Genomic DNA, 23,783 nt, shown 5'->3' on the forward strand with positions numbered 1-23,783 from the left:
GTTGGTCCTGAACCTTTCAGCATTGATGGTGCCTGTCAATATGTGTAAGCCGCCAATTCTATAGGGAGCCATGTTGCTTACCTGCTTTTAGTTTACCTAAATAGTTGTAAAAATGTTGCAAAATGTTTTTTTCTTTTTAGTACCAATTTTCGAGCTTTTTTTCTACATTCTGCTGCCATCAAAAAGCTCAAAAGTGCTTATTTTTTATTGAATTAAGTTTAGCACAAGTTAGTCTCCTGTTACTAAAGGTTTATGTAATGTAAATCTTTACAACTCACGAAAAAATTATAGAGGACAATCACTCTCACTTATCATAGAAACTGAACTGATTCGATTAAATCCCAGGAAATACTCTTTAGAGACGCAGGCATTTATGCATGAATTCAAGAACCACATGGATGTGCAGTAAGACATAAGTGGGGGGCTGGGACGTGACTCTCAACTGAAGCTGTGGCTGGGATATTTAATGACTGACCGCAGTGAAGCAAGGAGGAGGTCCATTGTGTCCAGATCTACAGCGTCTTAGCTGGCTGCAGCCATAGCCACGCACATGGCACTGCATACTGGGGCTATGCTTTGATGTACAGCCGCTCCCAGAGCAGATGGAGAAAGAAAAGAACTGGGTAAAGAAATAAAATCAGGGGACTGAATACACAACAACTAAAAATGCTTGATGGGGGGTGGGTGAAAAAATTTCAAACAGAATAGGACAGCGGCTTTTTTTTGTTGCTTATTGGAGTCTGCTTTGAAGTGAAGTATCTCCATGTACAACTTTGTATTTTTGTGATGCTGCAATAGAGAGAGAAAGAAGAGCAGGACATCAATTGATATCAGTCAGTCCCCCTCTTTGTGCGAGCCACCGGGCTGGAGTTGGGGTGGGATATGCAAATACAGGCTGTCTGCCTGCCCCTTCAGAGGCAGCAAGAGCAGCACATTGCTGCTTGCACACACACCCTCACTCGTGCAGAGAGCAGATTACTTAGAGGGTCGAGCCTCGGCAGCAGGTTTCCTACACAGTATTTGTGTATATGGAGCTGAAACTTTCCAAGAGACAGACTGACACTATCTTCCCTCTTTTCTTTGCTCTCTCTTGCGCTCATCTTTCTTCTTTCGCCTCCTCCAGCACACCTTTGTGTTGTTTTCCTTCCCCTCTCCCTTCCCCCTCCCTCTTCAGTATCATCAGTTTTCCCCCTGCTCCGTCTTGCGTGCTCAGAATTTTGTTAGTGAGCAACCTGAAGATGTACAGGACAAGATGCTGCTGATGCTAGAGCTGTTTGGACTGCACGCCTCCTCCAGGGCCCACTGAAGAAAACAAGACTTTCCATGTGCCAAGGAGCAACACAACACCCAGAGGAGCTAGAGACTACCACTTCTGAACCCCTCTCCTCTTGACAGTTGAATTTTTGAGACTCTGGATTAGCCTTGGAAAAGACTTAGAAAAACAAAATGCGGACCAAGTTGTGCCAGCTAATAGCACAGGTCTTTCTCCTGGGAGTGTTCCTCTCTGTTGTTCACAGTAAAGGGACTTTCTATGGAGGCCATGTCAACCCTTTCTATGGAAACAGATACAACCTCTACAAGGCTGGACTCAACCCTCACCACTCACCAAACAAGCCCATGACCCGTCACAAGTAAGTTCTCCACCTTGGACACATAACAGGAACAGATGCATGTTTTATTTGTGTTTCCAAGGTGCAGGGTATTGAATTCTAAAATCATTCCAAGTAGCTGGAGTTCAAGCAGGACCCACCTAATACTGTATTTCCCTCGAGAAACCCATGTCACCAGTGAGTTGCAGAAATATGTTTTTAGTTATGGAATCAGCTTGGTAACAGATCCCTGAATTGACGCTCTGTTTCTGTCTTACTCAAAATCAGCCTCTTTTCTGTGGTTCACACCTAAAACCATCTGTGGCTGGGGATAAACACTATAGTGCAACAACGAAGCAACAGTGAAAACAAAGCCATCATGACGGTCATTATGGTGCAGCGAGGGGGTGCAGAGTTGATGACAAGGGTATTGATTCCTCACAGTCACTGTATGTGTGTGTGGTAAAGGGGTGGGGGGGCAAGGGGGCTCAATTAGGGGCAAGATTTATGGTACAGCTGGGCACACACTGTCAGGAGGGAGTGGCACAACTGGCTTCCAGTCGCAGACACTGATTTCAAATGAACTTACCCTGAGTTAAGTAGAAAATTATTTAACTTTTCCAGATTTAACACAAAGGTGAGGGGTGTTCATCTGCTTTTAATTACTGCATGACAGATACATATTGTAAAGATGATACACACATACACACACACAGAAGAGTAACAGTAAGTTATGAACGCTATTGAATGAAGTTCTGAGATGAAACAGACTTGTGGATATATTTTGCCTGATGCCTGATGTTTGGCCCGCAGGGCTCTTTTGGTTTTTCCTCCCTCTTCCTCCCCCCCTTCTCTTTTGCTTGGCTTCCCACAAGAGCATTTATGCTTTTGGACAGCTCCCCAGCTACCTGCTGCTTCACTCAAGCTGCCACAGAAGACTGCTGATTGCCCAGCCCCACTTAGTCTGCCATGTATGCTCACCTCCACCCAACATACTGTTCAGCATCCCTCAACCTGAATGCAGTGTCTATATTGAGTCTACACCTTTAACTTTCTCACTTAACTCTAAAACTGAATATATTACTTTCATCCCCTTACATTTTGCTCACTATTCGGTTAATCTGAATATTGGATTTTCCCCAGCTATTATTAGATTGCCACTTTTTAAAAAAAAAAAACTGACCTAATTGACTAACTAAAATAACTTCTTACTTAACACAACTCTTGCAGAAATACATTTATACAATCAGACTCTTGCCCCCCATATATTTTGTACAATTTTATATGGTAAGAACTGGACTTTATCTGTATAAATTGTTTCTAATGGACATTCATCTTGTGTTTCCGGAGGTATTTATTCACCAACATTCATATGCCCTAAAATTCTGAACATAAGTATGCGATTTCAGAGAATTGGCAACACAAATCTATAAATATGACCATTTTGGAGTCACAGGGAGCTGAAGCTTAAATTGCCAAACTCGAATTGGCTCACTAAACAGTAAGCCAATGCAGTTTTTATAATGATTTAAGTGTTCTTATGTACAGCATGGTAGCTATATACCTGTATACCTTCCTTTACTTTTTGACAGCATTGCCAAAGAGGTTTATTTCTTTTTATACAGGCCGTCGTGCCAGATTTCCATCTTACACAACAAGATTAGTTGATTAGCCAGATGTAATAGACTTTCCAGTCAAAACAAATTGATCAATAATGAAATACAGTCAGGAACTGCTTGTCGCTGATAACTGGTAGTATTGCTCCATTTGTTTCTGAGAGTCCAACTATAGTTTTATATAGGAGCTGCAGGCACATCTTAGACACAGTAGCCTCTGGGGACGTGTTGCTGTCAGACCACCACTACAGACATATGAGCTCAGTTGTTGTCAGCCTGACTGGTCAATGGAAATAGACACTTTAAAATAACACGTTATGATGTGTGTGTGTGTGTGTGCGTGTGTGTGAGTGAGTGAGTGTGTTTATGAATGCCTATTTAAGTGTAACTAAAGGACTTCACCGGAGCGCATTTACAGCATGTAAATGGTAAATGGCCTGTATTTATATAGCGCTTTACTAGTCCCTAAGGACCCCAAAGCGCTTTACATATCCAGTCATCCACCCATTCACACACTGGTGATGGCAAGCTACATTGTAGCCACAGCCACCCTGGGGCGCACTGACAGAGGCGAGGCTGCCGGACACTGGCGCCACCAGTAGGCAACGGGTGAAGTGTCTTGCCCAAGGACACAACGACCGAGACTGTCCAAGCCGGGGCTCGAACCGGCAACCTTCCGATTACAAGGCGACCTCCCAACTCTTGAGCCATGATCGCCCATAAAGTCTAACTCCTCTTTCTAACTTGACTACACTCACACATTGGCAAAACCTCACTGGATTTTTAGTACGAGACTTAAAAAATTCTCAGCTGTTGGAACACCCCAGACTTTTTGTCTTCATGTTGAATTATTGTCTGTATTTTGGCAGCAAAGCGAGTGATTTGATTTCACAGTCATTCCTTCATTCAGTGCAACCACTTGCTTCTGTAAGAAAAATATATGGCCCTCCAGTGGGTGACTGTGACATCTTAGACAGTTACAGTACTGTACCTGTCACAGCTCTATTGCAAAGAAGCTAATTTTCTTCCAAAGGTTAAACTGTGGCTCAGGAAGGTCAGATTTTGTGATTTATGTTTTTAACAAAAGGTCTGGGAAAGAGGAAAAAATGAGTGAAAGAAATCGCTTTTTGAGTATTTTGGAAGTTCTTTTAGGATTAGCAAAACAATGACTATTTTTCACACATCACCACTGAACAGGTGCCAAGAGTCATACATAGTCATCACTGGGAAATGGGTATTGGATAAATCAAACAGCATCCTGGGAGATGCCACATGTCTTTACCAATCAGATTACAGACATATCTGAGGGCTTTTTCTTTGATGTATGGGACAGAGATCAAGGGGGAAAGGTCAGTAGGTTAGCAGAGGTTAAAGGTTAGAGGTTGCTGTTGTACGTTTATCTTGAATGTCCAGTGGAGAGCAAGAATGGAGCCGGTCTCCTGCTAAGGGTCAAAAAGACCATGCAGCAAACTCCCAAGCTACCTGACACTTTTCTTTTAAAATCCATCTGCCAAAGTACTCAGGTTTATGTAAGAACAGTGAAAAAGATTAGTTGCTTTTTATAAAATATTGAAGGTATTTAATGAGGTTGGATTATGATTCAGTTTGTAGTTAATTGGATAGGGTGTTGATTCTGGTGCGAATTTCCAAATAATTATCCCAAGCAAAGTGTAACTGACAACTTACATCATTAAAGTAAAGCATCTACATTTCAGTGCTTTGTTATTTTTATGCAAAACTCTTCCAATGAGCCACAGCTGGCATGTACAGGTGTGCTTTAACTTTTTAAGACTAAAAGACATTTACAACAAAAAGTAAAGTTATTGTTCACTTTTGTTTTTAGTCAGCAGATTTAGGCATAAAAACGTCCTGGTTTATAAAAAGATTAGCATTTTGGTAAGAATGCAGTCTGGGTTTTTTTTTTTTTTTTTGCATTTTATAATTTACAGAAATTTGCAGGAAAAAAAGGGCAGAAGGGGAATCAATAAATGGATAGAGTTATACTTGCCGTGTCTCTTGTTTTCAGTCTTTATGCTAAGTCTGGCTGATAGCCTGTGACTCTTACCTTCATACTTGGCTAATACACAGATCAAAAGATCTTCTCATAAAAGCCTCTGAATAAAAAGAGAATAGTTCTATTTTTATTTGCCTGTGAAGAGATTTGTGTTGCAGGTTACATATGAGTGATATTCTGGTCTCTTCAGTGTATCAGGCCTATGTGTAGAGCTAAATAAAGTATCACAGTTACACTGTTTCACTCTTATTGCATACACAATAACCCCTTTTCTTTGTAAATCTAATAATTCTGTTTGAAACCGTTCTTTTCAGAAGCACAGAGAGCTTATTCAAAGTAGATTATGTACTTTGGAAAATGCCTGAGGATAAGTAAAGTTATTTTTTCAGTACATCTACATGTACACAAGCTTATGTTGTTGCTTTTAACAGCTTAATTTCCAAAATGTAAGCATGTGTAGTCACTTGAGTTTAAGCTATGATGACTAGAGCTGGCTTGGAGCTGACCCTGTCTCCAAATGACAAAGTGATCTCTTTGGTCTTAAAGCTGGGAGTAGCATGCCTTTACCTCTAATCATTAGGCATAAGCACAGTTTTAATAATCCCTGGACCATGGGAATTTCAAGACCTGCCAGTTGGCTGGAAATAGGCTTCATTAAAAGCATATATCAAACGAGATGGGCCTTGGAGTTAGACCAATGGTCCTATTAAAGATCATATTTTTTTCTTTATCCATTCCACTCTTCATAAATCTGTCGGACCCAAAAGCAATGGGCTCGGGTCAAGCAGTCAGGAGTTCCTACAGGTGAGAGTGTGGTTTGTAATGAGTGAGGTAAGCCCTTTAGTGCCACATGTCAAAACAACTGAGGCAGTATAGGGAAAAGTAAAGAGCCTGACATGATGAGGCAAGGCGGAGGAGCTTTGTGATATATAGAATGAGAGAGAGGGGAAACGTACAACACAGCAAGAGAAACACTGATATGACTAATTAAACATAACCTGTAGTTATAGGAAAATTTATAGGAAAGGGTGAATGAGAGGTGATTTGTTCAGGCCCATCAAACTGTGGAGGTGTAGCCACAACAATACTTTCCAAACACATTCCACATGTGAATTTGAGATGGGAATTCTGCTTTTCTCTTGGGAGGCTATGAAAGGATTTTTAAGCTGAAACGCTATACTTCAAACATTTACAGTGGGACCAGACCAGCAGTCACAAATGCCATACTCCAGTGACACAAAAACAGACAATACTCAGAGTAAGGAGGAGGGAGAGAGACCAGAGAGACAAAGGAAAGTGCAGTTTTCCTGTCGTGGTGAATGGAGATGAAGACTTTTCATACTGATTGAAAAGGAAGAGTGCAAGGTCAGATTAGGTCTGGAGACACATGACATAGTTTACACAAATTCAGTTTGTGTATTCAGTGGGGATTGGGTGGTTCAGTGAATGTGTGGATCAACTGGAGACTTTCAGTTTTGGGTGTTTCCCTGCCTTCTTTTTGCTTTCTTTTGAAAAACATCAATTGTTAGTTTCATATAACACACACAAAAAAAATATTTAGCGTTAAGTAAGTGAAGTTAAATGACTATTACCAAAATAAAGAGATTATTTGGAAGATTAACATTTTCATTCATCCAAAAAGTGATTACTGTGTCATTGATATCCATTTATTGCACCTTACCAACAAAGTAAAAACATACCCTGAGAATTTTCAAAAACTGAAAGTGAAACTTAGTATATTTCCTTTGGGAGCTCTGAGCTCAGGTCTTCTTGCATAAGTCTCGACAGGCTTTGCACATCTGGAATTGGGCAGGTTCTTCCCCTTTTCCTATGAAATTGTTTCAAACACATGTAAACAAGCTAGCTACATGTTTCTCCAGGAACGTTGTTGAGGGTTTGATTTTTTTTTTTTTTTTGTTCTGAGGAATTTAAGGACAATCATAGACATCCAGAAACCACCCTTTCATTGTCATGTTGAACGCATGTCTCAGTCTCATGTTGTGTGCACTATCTTCAAAGACATTGCCTCAACTTGAACCGGTCACCCTGTCACTGCTGCTGCGAAACACCCCCAGAGTATGATGATACCACTACCATGCTTCACTGTGGCATGCTTGATAATGGGCAGGGTCTGGAGCTCACCGGGCTCTAAGTTCTGGCTAAATATTTCAGTTTTTGTCATCTCATGTCTGGGAATCTTCCTTTTTCCAGAGTCTTTATGAGTAATTGTGTGGATGCTTTAAGCATCCACACTATTGAGTTCCTCTTGGGACTTCCGTACACTTTTTGGCACTTAACTACTTCCACAATTTTCAGCCGATTTTCACCGTTCAAATTTTAAAATATTCTGCTATTTCTGCTAATTCCTGCTATGTCTTTTGGTATTTTTCACTATTATACTTTTTAAAATATTAAGCTTAATTTGTCCCATTAAAATGAATGGGAAACTTCTGCAATTCTGCTAAAATTTGCTTGTTTCTGAAACTTAACTACTTCCTCATATTTTCACGTAGAACAACCATTCAAACTTTAAAATGTTCTCAAATTATTGGGCTATTCAGGTATGATTCAGCTTTTTCAAATCTTTTACCGTTTTACCTTTATGCCTCTTAAAGTTTTCAGTTGCAAAATTGTGATTTTTCACAAAATACATGCGTTGTTATGGTTGCTATGCACTTGGCTTCCAGTGTGCCACTGAAGGTTTTGCAGTCTTCTCTTCATGTCCGAACAACTTCTTGCTACTTGCTCAATCTTCACTCAACTTCCACAAATTATACATCAAAACATAGGTATTTTTGCTGGGTTTCCGAAAATGTCACTATCATTGTTGTGGGATTTATAGAATTTTGGCAAATCTCCTCAGACTAACACAAGGTCAGAAAACTCTCCATATAAAGTCAATGGAGAGTTTGTTCAAAATCACCGCTGCATTTCTGTAATGAGAGGCATATTCGAATCGTCATATCTCCTTAACGAAGCAAAGTTAAGACATGAGGCTTGTCCCGGTATATCTTCAGACACTCATGACGCTCACAATTCAAGAATTTCTTTCTCACCTATTACCGTTCTGAAATGAGTTGGACTTGTTTGAGGGTAGGAAATTTGTCCTTCGCTCAGATTTCTTCAGATTTCAAACTGTGGAAATGAACCACTTTTTTCTCTCGTCATAACTTTTTGTTGGATTTCCACAGAGACCTGAAAATTTCCATGATTGTTCACCAAAGCCTGCTGTCTCTTACGGTGAAAGAATGATATCGATACTCCAAATAGATTTAGAGTTAGAAAGCGTTGTTTGAGGGCAAGTCAAGGCAGTTTTTGCTTCGCTCTACTCAGTTATGGTGCATTACAAGTCAAATATCTTTAATAATTCATATTTTAATGATAAATTGTTAACACTGGAAGATTCCCCCATCTCTTCTGAACAAAACGGTGTAAGAATGACCGCTCTAGCCCCTACGGTTAGGAAATTATGGTCATTTGTTTGAGGGGAGTCGTCACTATGAGAAATAGGCTGCAATAATCCTGTGCCTCTCTGTGCTGCGTGTGTAAAAAGATGCACCTGCTTTGGCGGGAAAACGTAAACAGCCACTCTGATTGGTGGATTCAAATTCAGCAGCTCCCAGGCTGACCTAGAAACTTACTTCTCTCTCCCTGTGTGTGTGTGTGTGTGTGTGTGTGTGTGTGTGTGTGTGTGTGTGTGTGTGTGTGTGTGTGTGTGTGTGTGTGTGTTTAGTGGGAGAGAGAGGACCCTGCCCTTATTTGGCAGCATGTCATTGTAGGATTTAAATTGAATATAGTTAGACTGGTTGACTGGATTAGAGCCTGTGTTTGTGTGTCCTTCTGTGCATTTGTGTTTCAATATGCCTCCATATTTGTAATTTTGTAAGTTATTACTATTCGGCTAAATCATAGTATTTCTGGTACTTTTCGGTACTTGTGCTAAATACAGTATTTCTGCTAAATCATACTATTTCTGCTTTTCATAAGATTTGTGCCTAATATAGTATTTCTGCTAAATTATAGTATTTGTTCTTTTTATAGGATTTGTGCCTAACATAGTATTTCTGCTAAATTATAGTATTTCTGCTTTTTATACTATTTGTGCCTAATATAGTATTTCTGCTTTTTATAGGATTTGTACCTAATATAGTATTTATGCTTTTTATAGGATTTGTGCTTAATATAGTATTTCTGCTAAATTATAGTATTTCTGCTTTTTATAGGATTTGTGCTAAAACATAGTATTTCTACTAAATGTAGTATTTATGCTTAATCATAGTATTTCTATATATTTCTGCCAGGTCCCCAGGCAGCCAATCCTCTGTGAGGACTGAGAAATTCAAATTTTCAAATCAGGGCCTGCAGGGCTTCCCAGCCAATCATATATGTGTCCTGAGGCATTCAAATTTGCATATTGGGGCCTTCATGGCTTCTAAGCCAGCCAATCATATCAGGGCTGAGGAATTCAAATCCACAAATCAGGACCTGCACGGCTTCCCAGCCAGCCAATCATATATGTGGCCTCAGCCATTCAAATTTGCATATTGGGGAATTCGTGGCTTCTAAGTCAATAAGTCATCCATGTCATATATCTCTAATAATTCATATTTTAATGATAAATTGTCAACACTTGAAGATTCCCCAATCACTTCTGAACAAAACGGTGTAAGAATGACCGCTCTAGCCCCTACAGTTAGGAAATTATGGTCATTTGTTTGAGGGGAGTCCTCACTATGAGAAATAGACTGCAATAATCCTGTGTCTCTCTGTGCTGCGTGTGTAAACAGAAGCACCTGTTTTGGCGGGAAAAAGTACACAGCCACTCTGATTGGTGGATTCAAATTCAGCAGCTCTCTCCCTCTGTGTGTTTGTGTGTGTGTGTGTGTGTGTGTGTGTGTGTGTGTGTGCGTGTGTGACAGAGAGAGAGAGAGAGAGAGAGAGAGAGAGAAAGCCTTTTAATGGGATGATCTCATTGTAAGATTCAAATTCAATATATTTAGACTGGTTGACTGAATTGGATCTTGTGTGTGTGTCTCTCTGTGCATGTGTGTTTCCTCATGTGTACATATTTGTAATTGTGTGGCTGTTATAGATTTTTTTGCAGATTTTTGTCATTTAACAAGTATATTTGAGGGACCCTCAGCATGTTCAGCATTTTTTCAGCTGTCCATTTTGCTTTTGCAATTTTTCTGTTTAACTTATTACTATTGTGCTAAATCATACTATTTCTGCTATTTTATAAGATTTGTGCTTAATATACTATTTCTGCTATTTTATAAGATTTGTGCTTAATATACTATTTCTGCTTTTTATAAGATTTGTGCTTAATATAGTATTTCTGCTAAATGTAGTATTTATGCTTAATCATATTATTTCTGCTTTTCATAGGATTTGTGCTTAATATAGTATTTCTGCTAAATTTAGTATTTCTGATTAATTATAGTTTTTCTACTAAATCATAGTACAGTATTTCTGCTTTTTATAGGATTTGTGCTAAAACAAAGTATTTCTACTAAATGTAGTATTTATGCTTAATCATACCATTTCTGCTTTTTATAGGATTTGTGCTTAATATAGTATTTCTGCTAAATTATAGTATTTCTGCCAAATTATAATATTTGTGCTAAAACATAGTCTTAATTTAAAATTACAATATTCATAGTTCATCACAGTGTCTCTGGTAAATCACAATATTTCTGCTCTGTTGTACTATTTTTCTAAATCATAGTGTTTCTGTAATGTTTAAGTATTTTTGGCTAAATATATTCTTTCTGTTATCTTATACTATTTCTCCTAAATTCTTGTATTTTTGAGAAGTTATCATGTTTCTGGTAAGTTACAATATTTCTGCTAAGTTCTGCTATGCTATTATATTTCTGCCAAGTATTATGTTTCCTCTAAGATATTGCAGTTCTGCTAAGTTATTCCATTTTAGCAAAGTTCCTTTGCTTCTGCAAAGTTTTTACAATTTCTGCAACTTTTTAGCTTTTTCAGCTAGTTTTTGCATACAGCTTCAGCTTTAAAGCATCCACACTGCATTTTCGCAGGAAATGCAAATTTTTCTAGTTCAGTCTAAATTGATGGGAGAAGGTGCAGAATTATCACATTTACAAAATAAAATAGGAAAATGCACTAGTGTGTAGTCAGTCGTTTCTTACATACATCTTGTCTTTTCAGAGATTGTGCATTTAGAGGCATGACTTCCCTGTGCCAATGCGTCAACCTCACCAACTCATCACTGCAATAAATAGTACTGGTCAATAGGTTATTTACTAGAATACATTTATTAACCCTGTAACCTGAGTTTTTGAGACCTCTGCTTCATCTGTGTGATTTTTTTCACAACAAGTGTTTGAGCAATAAATTGCACAAAAATACTGGATGTAGCAAAATTATACAAATTAAAAACAAATTAATTATTAATGACTTTTTTCAATTTGTCATAACTTTCAATAAACTCACCAGTTTAAAAAATATATATTAACTTTCTGGCAATTATTTAATGTTTCGGGCTTTACAGTGTTGGAGCCACCGTGGTGTCTAACTGCAGCTTCACCTCTACTCTATATTATGATCAGGTGTGTTGCATGTTTGGAAGTGCTATTTGCTTTTAACTATAAGCTTTAAATAAACGCGACTTGACCTAGGTGACTTGTACTGTGTGGTACTTTATGGGCAGCCAACCCTTCTCATCTGTCCCCCACAAGCTCTAAAACAAACACGCCAGAAAGTATTTATACTTTTTAACAGTAGTGACCTTGTACCACACTGGCTGACAGATGAGGCATGGAAAAAGCTCAGAATAGGCTATCACTCCTCTCTCACCTTTTCACTGTTCTGTCTATAGCTCTCTGATCTCATATCATACACATCAGGACTTGGACATTCTTTTTCCCCAAAGTGTCCAGATTAACAGCCTTCTCACAGCTGGGCATCCTCCCACACACAAAAGCAGCCCAAACAAAGTTCTCACCTACTCTGCAGCTGCTGGAAGTGGCTATAATAATAAGAAATGCTAAAGGCAGCGCTCCTGCTCATATACGACCACTTCCACATCGAGGGTTCATATTTTTGGAATAAAGTTTGTGTAGTCTTCTTTTTGCAGAGTTGAGTGGTCTCTGTGGATGTGAGATATAAACCCAAGGTCTTTATTGCTTGATTATGTGTCTATAAAATCTGCACACGTGAGTATGTGTCATTTTCTCAACAGCTGACTGTATTATTGCTTTCAGGCTTTCAAGCTGAAACTTAACATTCGTCTTGTAAAAACAGGTTTTCACACAGCAAAGGCGACCTGCTGCTGACCTGACCGACAGCGCAGCGCAAAGGGACGGGATTTATATCAGCACTCAACTCTGAGTTTCACAAAGCCAGAAACCCCCCTTGTATGGAAGACAGTGAGGATTAAATATCACTCATAGACCCAAATGACACTGACAGAAAAATGACAAAAAAATGTGAAGCAGAAACAGAAAACTGTGGACAGGGAACCATTTCCCCCCCCTCATGTACATCTGGATTGCTGCACTTTTCGCCATGGTGTGAAGTCTGTGGGTTACATCTCACAGCTGTGAAAACGGTCACACACTTACTATTCTCTATATCAGGGGTTTTAAACAGAAGGCCTGGGGACCAAACCAGGCCCAGCGAAGAGTGAAATTCAGCCCACTGGACAGCTTGAGATAATGTGAAAGAATGCATAGATTTCAAACTTTTAACTGTATTTTCACAGGTTTTACAGTTTTTCCAACCAACCCCATTGCCATTCATTCTACTCCAAAATAACTAACAGATAAACAATTTTAATGACAGGAAAGTTCCTTTGTCCCCACTATTAGTGAGTCCACAGTAAATTAACAAAAATATATTATAATTACAGGATAGTAAAATAACCTTTTCTGCAATTTTACATATTTATCATGTAGTTTCACTGGTCGGGATGACTGAAGATCAAAATATGCTGTATGTGGCCCACAATGTAAAATGAGTTTGACATCTATCTATCAGCAACTATCAGCTATCAGCTTTTAAGAGCTACACAGAGACAAGTCTTTAAGCTCCTTGAAGATGTAAGATGAGAAAACTAAAGGCATTAAATTTGATTTATATCACATAATAATACTGAAGCCATTCACTATAGTGCTGAAATATTCAGGTTGACAGTATCTATAGCTTTTCTATACTGCAGAAATCGCTATCAAAATCTTCATGTGACTTTGACAAACACATTTGTACAAGATCTAACTGCTTACGTCTCTCTCTCTCTCTCTCTCTCTCTCTCTCTCTCTCTGTCTTTTTTTTTTTTAAAAAAGTCATTTACTTTGGTGCCAAAAACTGTGTATTGTCTGCAATAGATCTCACTGCGAACAGCAGATGACAGCACAGGGAGTGATCAGTTTTAAAGTCCCTCTGGCCTGGTAAAGAAAAGAGCCTGCAGGTGGAGAGGGAGAAGAAAAACAGCATGAAAGCAAATTATTAAGAACAACAGAAATGTTACAGGAGTCCAGCTTTTGAAAAAAAAAAAAAAAAAAACTAGCCAGAAAAGATGATGCAGCATCATTTGTGTTGTCAAATTAAGCTTGCATTTCTTATTTCAATGACCTAATACATTATTCCAGCCAGTTCCCCTTTTTGTTATGCTAAGAAAATCATTTGCACCAAGTAGTAAACTGCATGCGGGAGTTAAAAGTACTTAAAGAACTCCCATCATACCACATCAGTTAAGGTCGTAACTGCCACTTCCTTAACAACCCATGACCTGGCAGCAGGTTGTCAGGCTGGTATGAAAGGAGCTCTGTCATTCTAACTTTTGCCCTCTACCTTCTACTGCTATTAACATATGTCAACACAGGGAGAGTGGTGACACACACACACACACACACACACACACACACACACACGCAGAAAACACTGTCAACACATTTGCAGAAGGACACAGCGGCGCAGTGGTTTCTCACACATTCTAACAGCCTCCCCTCTCTGTTAGCCCTCTGAACCTGTTAACTTGGCATGTAGACCCGCCTCGGCCCCCGTGTCCCTCCCTGCTGCTCCGAACACTTCTATTAGTCCTGAAACAGCTGTGGAGCAATTCTAAGTGCCGCATGTGTTGCTAAATGCTCCCCTCTGAATGTAAGAAATGCTTCACATGTGAGCCTAAAGAGAGCAGATCATCATTTCCTGTGTTGCACAGAGGCCAGGGGAACATTTAGCAGTTGCTATAGCTGCACTGGCTATGAAGAGTGAGAGCGAGTGAGACAGGGAAAGTTCAGTGTGATGCAACAACTGCTCAAAGTTGTTACAGTGAAGTTAGTGCACATCTGAGCACTTCCAGGATTGAAAACAGTCTCCGTGAATGTTTTTGGTGCTCAACTACCCTACGTAACTAAAAGAAGCAAAACAAGCTAAAAGGACTTTCAGTTTTCTTAGTATACTTACATAAAGTACACTATGTAGGCTGTACAGTATACTTATTTGCATGGTTTTCGTGCAGGACTGGACTAGTATTGTATGAAATTGAACATGACACAGTGCATTTGCATATATTTGCAACTTGTAAAGCATGTGAAAAACACGTAAATCTAATTTTAACAATGAAGTTTGGAAGTCATTGCACACAAACATCAAACAACACCACAACACACTCTGGTACAGTCTTTGATGCTGACTGAATATCTTCCTCCTGCTGGGTAAAAATTCATGGGTGGTCTCTCCTCGTCCACTACATTCCCAAATTACATACACCACATGTATTTAAAATAGTTTTTGAATAAAGGAGCTTGTGTTGAAATGTTTGAGCACTTGCTTCCACCAGTGGGAAATTCCTGTAGTTTCAATAAGACTTCCACTTGTGTGGAAGTCCATTGGAAAGTGACTCTTCAACTTCCTTATCCACATCAGTAAATATTTTCTGGATGACTTTAAGGCCTCACTTGCTATTTTCGTCTTAATGAATATAAAAGATGCCGTTTTTGTAAACTGAAGTTCATTTAGCAATTGCACTTCACTGACTGATGAGTGTGCAGCATCCCTCAGCTTTTCAGTCAGAGCTGCTCTTCACCCTTATCATCCTGTTCCAATAAAACAACTTGGCAACAACAACAAAGCTCACTTTAAGCCTTTGCAGCGGGACTTCACTAACCAAGGGGTGTTGCCGAAGTGGCTACCTCATATATACATTTATACACAATCTATGATTCCACACACAACTGAAACACAACTCACTGCCTGGGTATTTGTAGTATACTGCATGCAGCTATACCTGAAAGTAACTGGGAATACAAGTAACTAAAAAATCCATTTAAAATGTCAAAATTAAAAATAAAAAAAATTGAAAAAGAGCAAAGGAATCCCTACTCAGTCCATCTGCAGCTGTAGCTCCTCAATGAAAAGCTCTCTTTGATCTTTTGTTAATATCTATCAGCTAGATCAAAAGCAAACTTTTCTTGTTTTTTTTATTAAAGTGCCAATAAAAAGAGAAAAACACAACAACACGGGCTTATTCATAATCCAAAAGAAGAATGAGCTGTAAAAGATTAAACACAACAAAGCAAAGATTAAAACACTGAGTCAATAGTATCTTACAGAAGGTTTTATGATGCATCTTCATCACTTTCAACACTTTTGATGGAAGAAATAGCTTTCTGTTAAATTTTGCCTGTTACACTCCAACAGTTTTAATTATACACAATAAAACAGATTCCTCTTGACCTCAATACACTGAGAGTTTGCAGTTACAGCTTTACTTTTTCTGGCATGTTTTGTATCTTAAAGTGGCTATAGTTTTAGCCGTTTAAGTCTACTGTATACTGCCCTGTTGAATTAACAGTGCTGCTGCTGAACCACATTTGTAAATTCACAGTTAGTTATAGTACTTGTCTCTGCAGTGGTTGCTGTTCTACGAAATCTAAATAGGTTTTACTTTAACACACGTCAGTGTGATGGACACAGAGCAAAACAGGGGCTGTTGGCATCTTATTGGTGCTAGCATTGTAACATCCCTCTGCTCTCCCCACAGAAACCACTGCGCCCATGTGGTTCAGAGAAACATCACATGCATCATGCAGGATGGAGTGGCAACCTACGTGAAGGCTGAGTATACCACCAAGTGTATCTGGGGTCAGAAATGTCCTGTTGTGATGTGAGTCAATCAAACGAAGTAATACAATGCTGCAGATGTTTTACAGTTCAGTCTGCGCCTTAGGAGTTTGGTAATGATGTTTAAATATGTCGTTCTTTCTTTATATTTGGCAAACTGCAGCACAATGTAGAACATACTCTACATCAATACTGCCCTCTAGTGTTATATATTACCCTTATTAATGCACATCTGCGATACTGCTGATAACTTTTTATTTATTTTGCTAAATAAAATAAAATGCAGGGACGTCTGTGTTACCAATTCTGTCTCTGTGCATGGAAATGATTAAGATCTGTTTTTTATTTATTAAGAATTCTGGAAAGCTGTTGTTCTGCGTTCTTATTATTTGTTGAAAACATGAGAAAGTAAGGCATAAGAAAAAAACATTTTAACTTGGCTTTAACTTGTTCTTAGGCAGATGTACCTTTCTGCTATCTGCTCTCAAAGTGTTGTCTAGTAAGTTTCTCTTCATACAGGGAGTGCAGAATTATTAGGCAAGTTGTATTTTTGAGGAATAATTTTATTATTGAACAACAACCATGTTTTCAATGAACCCAAAAAACTCATTAATATCAAAGCTGCATATTTTTGGAATTAGTTTTTAGTTTATTTTTAGTTTTAGCTATTTTAGGGGGATATCTGTGTGTGCAGGTGACTATTACTTAACAAAAAACAAATATATACCCATTTCAATTATTTATTTTTACCAGTGACACCAATATAACATCTCCACATTCACAAATATACATTTCTGACATTCAAAAACAAAACAAAAACAAATCAGCGACCAATATAGCCACCTTTCTTTCCAAGGACACTCAAAAGCAAGGCAAGGCAAGGCAAGTTTATTTGTATAGCACAATTCAACAACAAGGTGATTCAAAGTGCTTTACAGAGACATTAGAAACAAAAACAAATAAAAAGCATGATTTAAAATTGATTAAAACAAGCAAACAAACAAACAAACTAATTAACAAACAAACAAACAAACAAAACAGTATATAAAATCAAAACAGATAAAATCAGTAGTTAAAATGTTAGTTTTGAAATTTAAGCTTAAAAGTGTGGAATTGGTGCTTTATTCAAATGCAGCTGAGAACAGGTGAGTCTTCAACCTGGATTTAAATAAACTGAGTGTTTCAGCTGATCTGAGGCTTTCTGGGCGTTTGTTCCAAATATAAGGAGAATAAAAGCTGAATGCAGCTTCTCCGTGTCTGGTTCTGACTCTGGGAACTGATAAAAGACCGGATCCAGATGACCTGAGGGATCTGGAAGGTTCATACTGGGTCAGGAGGTCACTGATGTATTTTGGTCCTAAACCATTCAGAGCTTTATAGACCAGCATCAGAACTTTAAAAGCCTGCCATCCATGGATTCTGTCAGTGTTTTGATCTGTTCACCATCAACATTGCGTGCAGCAGCAACCACAGCCTCCCAGACACTGTTCAGAGAGGTGTACTGTTTTCCCTCCTTGTAAATCTCACATTTGATGATGGACCACAGGTTCTCAATGGGGTTCAGATCAGGTGAACAAGGTGGCCATGTCATTAGTTTTTCTTCTTTTATACCCTTTCTTGCCAGCCACGCTGTGGAGTACTTGGACGCGTGTGATGGAGCATTGTCCTGCATGAAAATCATGTTTTTCTTGAAGGATGCAGACTTCTTCCTGTACCACTGCTTGAAGAAGGTGTCTTCCAGAAACTGGCAGTAGGACTGGGAGTTGAGCTTGACTCCATCCTCAACCCGAAAAGGCCCCACAAGCTCATCTTTGATGATACCAGCCCAAACCAGTACTCCACCTCCACCTTGCTGGCGTCTGAGTTGGACTGGAGCTCTCTGCCCTTTACCAATCCAGCCACGGGCCCATCCATCTGGCCCATCAAGACTCACTCTCATTTCATCAGTCCATAAAACCTTAGAAAAACCAGTCTTGAGATATTTCTTGGCCCAGTCTTGACGTTTCAGCTTGTGTGTCTTGTTCAGTGGTGGTCTTCTTTCAGCCTTTCTTACCTTGGCCATGTCTCTGAGTATTGCACACCTTGTGCTTTTGGGCACTCCAGTGATGTTGCAGCTCTGAAATATGGCCAAACTGGTGGCAAGTGGCATCTTGGCAGCTGCACGCTTGACTTTTCTCAGTTCATGGGCAGTTATTTTGCGCCTTGGTTTTTCCACACGCTTCTTGCGACCCTGTTGACTATTTTGAATGAAACGCTTGATTGTTCGATGATCACGCTTCAGAAGCTTTGCAATTTTGAGACTGCTGCATCCCTCTGCAAGATATCTCACTATTTTTGACTTTTCTGAGCCTGTCAAGTCCTTCTTTTGACCCATTTTGCCAAAGGAAAGGAAGTTGCCTAATAATTATGCACACCTGATATAGGGTGTTGATGTCATTAGACCACACCCCTTCTCATTACAGAGATGCACATGACCTAATATGCTTAATTGGTAGTAGGCTTTCAAGCCTATACAGCTTGGAGTAAGACAACATGCATGAAGAGGATGATGTGGACAAAATACTCATTTGCCTAATAATTCTGCACTCCCTGTATACCATTCGAAAGACACAATGGGAACAAGAGTGGATTTTCTGTGCGTGTGTGTGTGTGTGTGTGTGTGTGTGTGTGTGTGTGTGTGTGTGTGTGTGTGTGTGTGTGTGTGTGTGTGTGTAAAGAGAGACTTTGATTCACAATGGATAGAAAATTCAGCTTAAACTAAATAACAATGAAGTTGGGTGCTAACCCAGGTCCAATCCCCTGATGCCATCATTTACACCACGATTATCTTAATCTCTTAATCTTCCTCTAATCCCTGTCTAATCTCATAGTGAACAACTAAATCCTGTTATTTCTGCTCAGCGCCATCTTTCCATCCTGTATTTGTGCTCATGATTGATGAAAACAAAAGTACTTCTAACAGTAAAACCTGATATATTTCACTCATAACATTTGCTTAATCACTTATTGTAAGCACATTTATATCACATTTCCTTTAGGTATAGGACATTCTACAAGCCAAAATACAAGGTTGGTTTTAAAACAGTGACCGAGCTCGAGTGGAAATGTTGTCCCGGCTATTCTGGAGAAAACTGTTACGATGGACCCACGTCGCATCCAGATATTGCAATGCCACCTTTCAAGGGTGCAGCTCTTCCCCATCGCCCAAGTGTGAAGGGCTTCCCCCATGGCCCTAGACCTCCTATTGAGCATAAGCCTGGAGGAGGCCAGCTGGAGCCAGGAAAACCCTTCCCTGGTATACCCACAGGAAAGACAAATGGTGAGAAGAGGTTCCAATTTGTTTATTGTAAAGTCTTGGAGTATTAAATTAACGACTGTCATTAACTCTGCAATGTTTTTGAATGTTTGCGCATTATTCTGTAATTGAAACCACTTATTTCCCTCATATTTGACATATTTATGAATATCTCTAAAATGTTCCCTTTTCTGTGATTTGCCTTCAAAATACAGGCAACAAATATGGCATTTCAGGTGTAACTGGTGAGCGCTTGGACCGCATCGAAGAGGACCTGCGTCGCCTTACCCAGGGTCTAGACACTCTTAATGGGGTGGTGACTGGCCTTGAGGACCGACTACGCACATCACTCCGCGAAGACACCAATAAAATTCTGGTGTCCTTGCTACCGAACACACCTCGTGCGCCCGACTCTGCTGTGGGATTTGGGCTGATCCCAGATGGGACTCATGATGGGTTGGATGGAGCAGGAGGCTTTACTGGATTTGGGGATTTAGCAGGGAGAGTGACAGAAGTTAGGGATGAGCTGCGGGCCAAGACTCATATTCTAGAGGAGATTCAGGTACTGTGCCATAATGCCTGCTGATCGATCATTTGATACATTGTTTTTCATAGTTGAAACAAATAATGCCTCATTTCTTTTGTCTCTGATCTGACTTCTGTTCATCTTTAGGGGATGGTCTTGGGTCATGATGGCCAGCTGAAGAAACTGTTGGAAGGAGCTATAGGCAGGCCCATCCCTGGCCCTGACAACAGATCTCTTCTGGACGAACTCTTAGATATCAAGCTGGCAGATATAAGGGGTGATATCCTGGATGGCTTTGAGCGCCGTCTGACGAGCCTCGAGAAGCACTGTGATCAGAAGATCGGGGAGGTGCAGAGGGAGTGCCACAGGGAGCACATGGATGGCCAACAACAGATGCAGCAATCTCTGGATGGCAGAGAAACTGGACTCAGGGAGGAGTTGGGTTCTTTGCAAGCTCAGATTCAGGGTCTAACACTCACTGAGAGCTGCTGCGGACAGGTATGACATAAGTGGGGTTGTAATATAACAATATAACAGCAATAAACTAATCAGTAATCTGCTTATTAATTGAAATCCCGAATAATTCTGGTGCTTTATCCATACATATGAAATTGAAAAGTTTTTGTTTTCCAAATGTTTAGGCTAAGCCTTATCTCCTGACAGTTGCTGAAACCTTATTGCATTATTGCAAATTTTGACGCTCAAAGAAAAATTTCCCAAAACACCAGTCTGAGGATTAGGGCCACCGAACAAAAGTTGGGGACATCTTTTTTTCTTCTTTTCCAGAATTCTGAAATTAAAGTCAGAATTCTGACTTTAATCTCAGATTCCTGAGAAAAGATTAAAAAAAGGAGAAAAATAATAACTAATTATTAAATGCAGAGTGGTGAAAAGAGTGCTTCTCCACTCTATGTTCGAAGCCCCACCTTAGAGATGGCTCCATATGTGCTAAAAAGCCAGTGTTTCCCTCTCAGACCTTTGAAACACACTATACTGAAATGTTATTATGGAGATTTGTTGAAAGGTACTAAAAATATCTTGGCTGCTCCAAATCCAGCTCTGAAATCCAGAAAGGGTCACATCACTAAATTGTAATAATTTATGAGTGCAGTTTGTTAGGCCATGACATGGTTTACACAACAACTAATGAGTTATTGATTGTTGCAGGTGAGCAGTCTGTCTCATCGTGTGTTGCTGCTGGAGGAGTCGGTTAAAGGTTTTACGGAGTCACAAAGGCAGCTCCAGACCGCATTTAATGACCAAACCATCCACATAGACACCCTGATTGAGACTCGACTGGTGGACATAGAGGGCCGAATAAATGCCACAAGTGGTAGTTTTGACGGGGTTGAAGGGTTTCCTGGTGGTCTGGATGGTTTCAAGACTCTGTTTGAGGACAAGCTGAAGACCCTGGAGGAGAAAGTGTCTGTGGCCGTGGAGGAGCTGAGTAACGCCACAGCCCCGGCTCTTCTGGAAGGGCAGGTGGTCCCTGCACTGGAGACCGAGATTGAGTCGGTGAGGAGGAGAGTTGAAGGAGATCTGGATGGAATTCAAAAACAGTTAAAACACCTGGAGCTCCTCTGTACCACCTCTTGCCCACCCTCGACGCCACCAGCGGGAGGTGTCAGCGGCACTCAAGTAGAGGACGAGTGCAAAGAGATGGAAAAGAAGATGACAAACCGTCTGGACTCTCACTCTAACCAGCTGGATCGCTTAAACAACACCCTTCAGAACATGCTCTTCCGGATTGCCCAGGAGGAAACAGAAGGGTCTATCCAAGGAGAGATCACACTGCTAAAGGTCAACATCAACTCTGTGAACCGCACTCTGAAGGGCCTAAAGGACTCTCTTAGCTTTATTGCAAGTGAAGTGGGACATGCTAATTCCACATGGGAACAAAGAGAGCACCAACTCGTCAACCAAGTGCAAGGAATCACCAAACTCATGGGCCACCAAGCCTCCCTCCTTGGAGCTGGGGAGAGGCGACTGGTCCAGCTGAAAGGGGAGCTAATGGCATTGAAGAGACAGCTGGCCGGGGAACTACGGGGCTGCCACAGCACAGCAATAGAAGTGCAGAAAGAGGTAAAGGATGTCGATAGCAGGGTGACCCAGGTAGAGGGCCAGTGCAGCAACCTGAGCGAGCTGGCGGATCACCTGGAACGGATCCGGGCGGAGCTTGAGAGACACTCTGACTCCTACCTGTCCCAAGTAAACGGTACCTTGGCAATCCATGCAGAACAGCTAGCTGAGCTGAAAGATGACATCAAAGACTGCAAGGCCAAGGATGCTGCCAACCACAAAGGAGACCAGTAGCATTTCAGCTACAGAATCTATAAAAAAAATTAAGACTTAAGTGTGGTTTTTATTAGCCTTCATTTGCTTCTGTCTCCTGTCTTTTAAACCCACTCTGCACAGATGCAAATTAACCAAACTAGTGAAAGTCATTTCCCTGTGAGCTTCTCATCCCAGTTCCTCCAGATGTCCTGGGCGTTTAGTTGAGTCATCTGGAAAGAGAAGAGGACAACGCAGAATACAAAGACACGCCTACGGTTGTATAGCTGGGCGATATTTTCTCTCAAGGTTTTATTCTAGAGGGCATTTCTCTGATCATGATTGTTTTGTTTAGACATTTTACCTGTTTAACTTATATGAAGTGACTGGATTGTTGTGATATTAAACTGTTTGCATTAAAAAAAATACAGCAAAACACAGTGCTGCTATGGGTTTTTGCTGAGAAGCACACTCAACAACCTCTGTGTGGACACTTGCCTTGTTTTTTCTGTTGTTGTTTAAAAAAAATACTGTATGTCAACTTGGTGCTATTTGCATTTTTGTAAACCTTTGTTTGTTTTACACGTTTAAAAATGCCTTATACAAATATATCTCTGCTTTGTCTGTTGTGTTCATTTGCTGCCACTTGGCTCAAAGTTGCAGAGAAGTTCCATAATTCACCATTAGGGGGCAGTGAGAACACACAACACGGCGTGGTCGACAGTAGAGAAAGTCTAAAACAACAAGTACAACTTTATCTGTTATAGCGTAAGGAACTGTGTACATCATCTAGTTTATCAAGTTAATTTTTCTGTTTAATTATTATAATTAGAAGTTGGGTGGTAAGTACTTCTCGTTAAACCAAATTCTCTAAGCCGTCAAATTCTCCACTTTAATTCAGCTTCAGTGAGCTACCTTGACCCCACTGAGTCACACTGTGCTGTGGTTTAGCAGAAACAACATCATCTAGGTCTCTCCCATCAATACCTTGGAAACCTTTTGGCCTTCTTGTTTTTGTTGTTTCTTAACGTGTAGCCATTCCTGTAAAAATAAAGTATGTTATGACAACTTTCACAGTAGAAAGCATTCCTAATGAATTTTTTTAATCTACACCTTCATAAAAATCTGATGTAACACTGGAATAATGATTTTTTTTTTCACAGCCAGTTCTAGCCCATTACTCTGAAGAGGGCAATAAAAATGTACCTGACAAGATTTTGTCCGTTTCACCCCAATATTCTTTAAAAAGATCTGAAAAACATTGTACTCTTCTACAGTCTGTTTGTGTCCTTCATTAAAAGGGTGTGTAACCAGCAAACAAAAGCTGAAACTGCATTAAACTGTCCACTTCACAGATCAGTAAACTTCCTCCTTCTAA

The 23,783-nt window shown here is 39.9% G+C and overlaps 1 protein-coding gene across 1 annotated transcript; it reads left to right on the forward strand.

Moving 5' to 3' along the window:
* Window positions 1–948: 948 nt before the first annotated feature.
* emilin3b (elastin microfibril interfacer 3b) lies at window positions 949–23,783 on the forward strand. Its single transcript, XM_026154730.1, has 6 exons — window positions 949–1,631; window positions 16,234–16,356; window positions 19,352–19,632; window positions 19,824–20,170; window positions 20,282–20,632; window positions 21,302–23,783. The coding sequence occupies exons 1-6, from the start codon at window positions 1,447–1,449 to the stop codon at window positions 22,445–22,447; spliced, it is 2,433 nt and encodes an 810-aa protein (XP_026010515.1). The 5' UTR covers window positions 949–1,446; the 3' UTR covers window positions 22,448–23,783.

The sequence above is a fragment of the Astatotilapia calliptera genome, chromosome 20 (genome assembly GCF_900246225.1).
Source record: "Astatotilapia calliptera chromosome 20, fAstCal1.2, whole genome shotgun sequence".
NCBI classification, from domain to species: Eukaryota; Metazoa; Chordata; class Actinopteri; order Cichliformes; family Cichlidae; genus Astatotilapia; species Astatotilapia calliptera.

Bases quoted from the DNA above. Each gene is read 5' to 3' on its own strand.
- emilin3b (XM_026154730.1), top strand. From the start codon at position 1,447: ATGCGGACCAAGTTGTGCCAGCTAATAGCACAGGTCTTTCTCCTGGGA. The intron at 20,171-20,281 runs GTACTGTGCCAT...GTTCATCTTTAG, and splicing joins ATATTCTAGAGGAGATTCAG to GGGATGGTCTTGGGTCATGA. The intron at 20,633-21,301 runs GTATGACATAAG...TGATTGTTGCAG, and splicing joins CTGAGAGCTGCTGCGGACAG to GTGAGCAGTCTGTCTCATCG.